Source organism: Mastacembelus armatus, chromosome 19 (assembly GCF_900324485.2).
Source record: "Mastacembelus armatus chromosome 19, fMasArm1.2, whole genome shotgun sequence".
NCBI lineage: Eukaryota > Metazoa > Chordata > Actinopteri > Synbranchiformes > Mastacembelidae > Mastacembelus > Mastacembelus armatus.
Window position 1 is genome coordinate 14873219 of NC_046651.1, and position 7938 is coordinate 14881156.

The 7938-nt window shown below is 41.7% G+C and overlaps 1 protein-coding gene across 1 annotated transcript; it reads left to right on the forward strand.

The window, feature by feature from the left end:
- The first annotated feature begins 5645 nt into the window (after positions 1-5645).
- Positions 5646-7400, forward strand: six3b (SIX homeobox 3b). Its single transcript, XM_026315771.1, has 2 exons — positions 5646-6373; positions 6966-7400. Exons 1-2 carry the CDS (start codon positions 5679-5681, stop codon positions 7102-7104), a joined length of 834 nt encoding a protein of 277 aa, XP_026171556.1. The 5' UTR covers positions 5646-5678; the 3' UTR covers positions 7105-7400.
- Positions 7401-7938: the final 538 nt, after the last annotated feature.

The following is a 7938-nucleotide window of genomic DNA, read 5'->3' on the forward strand; positions in this document are numbered from 1 at the left end:
CTACGTAACCATATCTAACTTTATAAAACAGCTGTGCAACACTATTAAAAATATGAACTGTGGGGCGTCACACAAATCTAAAGTTTATGGATCTATTAAAAACTGCCATGTGCCACATATGGCAGATATGACAGATAACATGAAATAAGATCTACTGGAAATAGTTGATCTCATTCAGTCATAGTGGAAACAGATAAATGAATCTCGCCATATGACCTAAGATAAAAATATATATGTATAGTGCATGTATGAAAAACCTTGTTTTAATGAGGTTGTGTAGTTGGACATTTACTGTGCTAAGAAGTAATGTATTAGATGAGGGCTGCAGTTCTTACTAGACGACTATATCCTTTTTTGCACTTCACACATGCTTTGATTTTGCCTGTATACCAGAATACCATAGAGAAAAAAATGTTCCCAAATGACTGTATGTGCTGCACTGACACCGCCTCCCTCCACACGCACAGTCCTGGTCTCTTCTGTCACTCTATCATGATTTGATCGTAATCCCTAATCATAATCACATCGTATCTTAAAGGTGTTCTCAATCTGCAGTGGGATTATGGGATTGCAGAGCATGTGTGTGAGAGTGTGAATGAGCGATCCAAATATGTTATAGTGATGAATTTAATTTGGTGATGGTGGGGCACTGATTCACCACTTTAAGCCTGATATTACAAAACAAAACAATAGACACTGACCTGTTAAATAGTCTTAGTGCACCCCTCCCTGGTTCATCTTTAATCTCTTCACTTTAATTTGTTTTTATGGGGCTACATGACATAAAACAAGGCAAGAGGAGTTCAAGAAAGAGATCTGCTGCCCTTTTGTTTTCCGTTGAACATACTTTTTTTTTAGTCAGGTTGGTGGCTCCAAGGCTGGATGTGTTGGTTTGTCCATGACTTTTGGTCCAGACTGAAAAATCTAAACAACTGTTTGAGGAACATAAACCAGTAAATGTGTCATTCTGAGCATGTTTGGTGTCCAGATACCCTTGCGGAGTTGATGTAGATTCTTGTTCACTGTTCCTCCCTCCTGCCTCTTTCTTTTTTCTTTCTCCACTTATTTGAATTGGTAGCCGCTTCTGTTAAATCTTCATAGCTTCTCAGCACACAACCTATAACCTGGAGCCATTAGAAAAGCTGCAACTGCTTCAGAAACTCTGTTTAGAGGGCACAAATATTTGGCACATATCTTGTTTTGTGTTGCAATATTTGTGTTTTCTGTGGCAGTATAGGCATTTTGTTTATTCATTCCTCTGCTGAAAGAGCAGTGAAGGTGTTCAGTACCAGTGGTGGTTATGGTCTCTACCTCTCAAGGTCAGCTGAACCAGTTGACCCCCACACACTGAAGAACATGCTCCTCTTTCTCCTTGCCTTTTTTTCCCCACATGCCCCTGCACTTTCACTTGAGTTCTTTTTCTTCCACCCACTCTTGTCTTTTCACTGTGAAGGATTTTCTGCTTGTGGATGTAACCTTGAGCACAGGAAGTTGTGACTGGACAGTTCTATAGGCAGTTGTATTTAAAAGCCCTCTCTCTTCTGAATTTGATGTCGGCACTCCAAATAAGAGCTCAAAGGAGTGCAATTTTCTTATAAGGTGAAATATAATATACTGATGGCTCCCTGAAAACTGTGTGGGTGCATATCTAAGCCTGAATGGTGTGTGTGTGTTTGTGTGTGTGTGTGTGTGTGTGTCTTTATATTTCGGTGTCTCAGCATATGATTTTGAGTGGAGTAATTTAGCAGATGAGCGGATGGCCATTGTTAGAGGGATAATCTGGCTCTTGCTGCTCAGATAGGTTAACATGCAGCAGATTAGACCAGATTACCCCCAACCACACCAGACAGCACAAGGATAGCACACACATAAATGCATCAAATATTAACATGCTAAGTTAAAATGTAACCCACTAAAACAAATGATAAACATCACATAAAATAAGTTTCATGCATAAAACTGAAGTTTGATGTGGAATAAAAAATGCCAATGTGTTAAGATCTTACTTTCAGAGTGGACTTACATTAACACACAAATTCGTATAAGCTTCATCCAGAATGGTGTAATGCCTTTTCAAACTCACTGCAAAACACAAAAATTGAAAGGAGCCAGTCTGTGCTTTTTACAAACTCAACTGTTTACAGCAAAAGATGGACTTTAAATCCAGGATATTTGTATTTGTAACAGTATTTGTGTGTGTGTGTGTGTGTAATATGACCATGTGTGTGCCAGACATGTGTTCAGGCTCCAGCTGTTTGTATTTTTGGCCTCTGGTATTGTTCTCATTCAAACTATTAATTAAAAACACCCTGAGTGGCTAAATGACTAACACACAGGATGATGATAGTTACTGCCTTTACATCTGGCCCAGCTGGGCTAAGCTACAGTCTTACAGCAGCACAGAAAGTGAAAAACTCAGAAGTCAAATGATCTGATTATTTTGTTTATTCATCTGTCAGTGAGTTGTTCGTTTGAATGTTTATGCCACCCATCTGTCATGCGATGAGGATGATTACAACTGTGCATGTTTGTGCAAGTTTAAAAAAAAAACAAACAAAAAAAAAACTCTTCTCCAGCTGTTTCAGCACTAACACAGCTGGACCACCACTGCACCAATAAAACAACTGGATTAACATCCGGCTGTTTTATTAGTTTGCTGGAGGTTAGTCACAGGATTAGCTGCTCAGGTGTTATTACCTGTCCTCCTCAGCTTTTTCTGTGGCAGAGGTCAAGATGTGGTCAAATGGTGACCACACACAAATTAATGTTAATGAGGAAGACAACCTCTCATTTACTTTGTAGATTAATTAGAGACATCTTGTGTTTTATTTGACACAGTCTAAAACCCAAAGATGTTTAATTCACTGATATAAAACAAAGAGAAGAGTAAACAAGAGGCTGGAAGGAGCATTTTCCTTCTTTAACGACTTAAAGAAACAGCTTAACACTTAGTGCACTTTCCTTTTCTTGCCAATGGATGTTGGTTAAACTAAGCTGCTGAATGTAGTTTTGTATTTAATGTAGTATCAATGTTATCAGTTTTATCATCTAACCATCTAACAGATGTAATCTTTCCCAAAATGTCATAAAGGTTGAATTAATTGTAATAATGGTGGTAGATTACTTTTCTGGCAAGTAACTAATTGATTAATTAACTATTCAACACTCAATTAAATGCCACTCTGACAGTCTGAGGTCAGGTGAGTATGAAGAAAGGGCATTGTCCTCTCAGTCTCTTCACGTCCTATTTTTCATCCATCTCATTCAGCCACAGCCCCCCCCCCCACACACACCCCATTCCTTTTTCAGGTACCATTGTGGACAAGACTCTCCTGGAGCCTCGTAAGAGCACAAAAGCACAACAAGGGCTCAGGAAGTGATTAGTGGCTTAACGAGGGGGAAGCTTACAGGGGCTGCACGGCCTCCTCCATGAGACTGGGTGAGGGGGTTAAAGTTTCAGGGCTTAAGAGGTCAGTGCTAAGTTGTGGAGGTCAGTGGAGAGGTTAATTAGGAGCAGGGCTTTTGTTTACATGGGATAAGGAGATGCAGAGGAGATTCACATCCTCACTGTGTTCCTCCAGCCACCCTGGAGGTGTCATCCACCTCTTTTTAGCCAGCTCTGCTTTCTCTCCTCCACCCTGGTAATTGTTCCGCTGCTGAAAGGAGATGTAGCTGAATTATCTTAATTGTCACCACTCGCCCCTTCATCACTACAACACACAAACCTTGAGTATGTTCCCTCGAGTGTATTTGGTGTGTCCTCCCTGCTCCGACTAGAAGAAAGTCTTTTCAGCTTGGAGGAGCATGACTGTCGCTCAGAGACTGTTGTGTGTGTTTGTCCATTGTTCTGGTGTTACAACACACAGAAAAACATGCTGCGATCCTCTATGGACTCAAGTACCTGAAGTGGAGATGGTGCTTCTGAGTGCAAATATGTGTGTCTGGAGGACAGAAACGGAATCTTTGTTTAGCTGTTTTTCATGATTGCATGTTAGGTTGTGCTGTAAGTTTAACGGGGTTTGCCTTATTCATTTTCAGTAGTTGTAGATGTAGGTTCACTGTCACGACTTTCTGAGACACTTTAAGATGGAGCCATGTTTTAGTAACACCTGGGTGAGTTTTTCTTATTGTTTTCTGTTTTTTAAAGCACGTTGTGATTGTTGATTTTTAGAAATGTTATAGATACATTTAATTATAACATTTTTTGTTATTATTATGATTGAAAGCTTATTTGATTTGATTTGATTTAGGACTTACCCTCACAAGCTGGAACCATATGCATCATCTGGGTTGAAAAACTGGCACACAGCTTCTCACACCACCATGTAGGGGACATCTGTCTGTCTGGGGTAATTGGCATTAACCTTTTTAAGCTGGGTGACCCCCTTTTTCACACCCAGCACATTTGCAAAGGGGCATTTGGAGGAGGTGAATGTGTGTGTGACAAAATTGCATTCACTGGGGTGACATAAAGGTGGAAATGTTTGTTTGCTGTTTTGGTGAAAGATTTTTTTTGTTTGGTGAGACAAAAATGTTTACGTTATATTAATATTTAACATAAGCTTCCCATACACGCACACATACATACACACACACACACACACACACACACACTCCGCTGCACAAAAGGTGCCACACTCCAAACCATATGGCCCAGAGCAGCCAAAACGTTAATGTTGATTGGATATGGAGCTCCAGACTAATGTTAGCTGTGTGTATAGGCCTCATGCTAATCCATGTTAACAGAATTGAGCCTCAGCCCAGTTTATCTCTGAACTTATGGATATTAGAAACTAGAAAAATGATTAGAGTGATGGGAGACCACTGACAGAATCATGCTCTTTTAGGTCTGGGTGAGATTTCTGATCAGTCCGGTTCAACCACATTACTGCTATTAATGATGCAAACAGCTTACCGGCAGGAACAGAGATGTTATGAGATTTAGTTGATCGCAGACAGTTAGGTCACTTCAGTTCAGGTTTGTCAAAAGATCATCTCCAAATACTCTACAAATGCTGCTACTCTTTCCATCTTGATCATCATCATTTGTCTGACTGCTCCAGAGGCCTTGTGGCCTTTCTCTTATCTGTTGTTTCCTAGACTGTTATTCTGCATATTTACCTGTTTTCTGTCCTCTTTAACAGCCCATGGTGTTTTGAAATAGAAGTTGTTTTCCACATTGTTTTGATGTTAATGGGACGTAGAAAAAAATCTGCCCACAACAACATGATAGAAAGAAATGTAGAGTTTTTCTGACACATAACCAGGTATTATTTTAACAGGTTACTTGTTGAAATAAAACATTGTTGAAGGTGTTTGTAACAGATTTCAATTTACTGCCTGAACGTCTGAACAGGTACAGGTTTAATCTGTTCAGAGTACAGTTTAGTTATGGATTATTAATTTATTTCGGTCAAACTGTTTCCTGTTAGAAAGGCCGTTCATACGGGACTTCTGGGTCCAGCTTTATATGTAAGTTGGAGGGGGATAAATCCTCTGTGTTTGATTGACAGCGCTGCCATGACAACCCCGCATCAGCTCCGGGGTGTCCAATGAGGAGTCAGACTGAGCGTCCCTCCCTGACTCCCAGGTGAGGTAAAGAGTCAGACTTCAGCAGATTTCTCTGACTTTTTGTGAAACACACTTCCTCGTCTTTCTGGCTTTACCCTGTTGCCCAGATGGTTTTCAGATCGCAGCTCGACTTTTTCTCGGTCTCCCGTCTCCTCCTGCCGCACTTCTCGGATGGGCCTCCTGTTCTGTCACGTTCCCGAACCCCGGAGGATCCACCTTCCGCGTGCCCTCCTTTGGCTCTTCCAGGGCTCTGTTTCTCGGCGGCGCAGATCGCGAGCGTGTGCGAGACCCTGGAGGAGACCGGAGACATCGAGCGGCTGGCCCGTTTCCTCTGGTCCCTCCCGGTGACCACGGACGGTCGCGACTCGATTTTAGAGCACGAGTCCGTGCAGCGGGCTCGAGCCGTGGTGGCCTATCACACGGGAAGTTTCCGCGAACTGTATCACATCCTGGAGACGCACCGTTTTACGCGCGCCTCTCACGGTAAGCTGCAGGCGCTGTGGCTCGAAGCTCACTACCGAGAGGCAGAGAAGCTCCGGGGACGGCCGCTCGGACCGGTGGACAAGTATCGCGTGAGGAAGAAGTTTCCCTTACCGAGGACGATATGGGACGGAGAACAGAAGACTCATTGCTTCAAAGAGCGCACACGGGGGCTTCTGAGAGAGTGGTACCTGCAGGACCCGTACCCGAACCCAGGGAAGAAGCGAGAGTTGGCGCACGCCACTGGTCTGACACCGACTCAAGTTGGGAACTGGTTTAAAAACCGGAGACAGAGAGACCGGGCAGCAGCAGCCAAAAATAGGTCAGTGACTTTGATTTGAAACAAGTTTTTAGTTGAGTTTTGCAGTTGACAAAAGGGAACAGGACAAAATGTGCACTTTACAGTCTAGAAGTAGTGTTAACGATGAAGTCAATAACTGCTTACAGCTTTATTTTTTAGTATAACATAAAAATATTCTTAAAGGGAAATCGATCTGTCCAGATCTTCGTGACTCTCTTTATTCATTGCTCGCTTGACCCTCTCTTTCACTCTTTCTTTGAAGCAATATCTTCTGCTCAGGCAGCCAAGGTCTTGCGTAAAAAGGCATTCATGCGTAAACGCGCGGCCATTCAGCCTGAAGTTTTTGTTTTCTTTCTGTCAGTGTGACCTGGTCGATATTTATTCACTTTATTCTCACTGTAATTTACTTCAGGGTCAATGTGTGGTTCAGTCATTCTATTTGTGAAGGCAAAAACCTGCATTAATAGGTGTAAATTGTATAACGCGCACGCAGGCTAAAAAGACGCGTTATACTAGATCTATTTTAACGCTTTAGATCCATTTTAGCCATTAATTTGATGTTTAGCCGTAAGTTTTATTTCTTTCTAAAATTGTCTATTTTCTTCTTTTACAGGTTGCAGTTACACCGGATGTGTCCAGAGGGTGCACGCGCACTTAGCGGTGGAGAGTGCAGTCCGGACGGGAGCGGGGAGCGCGCAGATAGAGAAACCCTTCTCTCAGTGACCGACAGTGACTCTGACTTGGATGTCTGACACGTTTAATGTGAGAAATGGACCTTTAGAAGCAGGTAAAGTCCGGTGTGGATTACCAGCTAGAAAAGGAGGCTGTATGGCGTCAAAACGCTGGTCAGGGTTTGGGTTACATTACATGTTCAGGGCACGAAACCCCAATTAGCCTAAATGAACGTGGACCCGTGTTGAACTTTGACCCATGGACCCCCCAGACAGAAGGACATTAACAGACTGAAAACTGCCAGTGAGCTCGTTCTTCTTTTGTCTAATTGTGTTCCATAGGTTTTAAAACACAGTAGTTGTTTCTTTAGAAATCCATGCAGACCCCTCGGATGTTTGTGTGTTTATAAAGTGTCTGTTTTCTTTACCTTCACTTTTCTTTATTTAAAGCTCACAGAGTTCACTTTGCAGTTCGTGTGAGATGTTATGTTCTATGTTATGTTCAATTGTTGATGCTGAATAAATGTTTTGAAATTTTTTATAAATAAAGTTATTTAAAATCTGACTCTTTTAATATTTCATACGCTCTTTTTTTATCTTAGGTGCTCTGGTATTTTTCATCAACAATAAAACTGATTTGTTTTCTGAGGATCCACTAAACAGTAACCACACCCTGCTACTATTCAATATTCAGTTCACTTCAAGTGTTTCTTTTCTATAACGTTCACTATATGTATAGACTAGTGCATAGTATATGGATAAGGACAAATACAGTAGAGTTGAAAACACCTAGTATGCAGCTTTTATTTTTAAAACGACATAACGAGACATTCTCTGACTCACCTGTTTGTTTCTAGAGGCGGATTTTTCTGGAGTCGGGATTCCCAGTTTTGGAAACGCATACCAAAAGTGTAT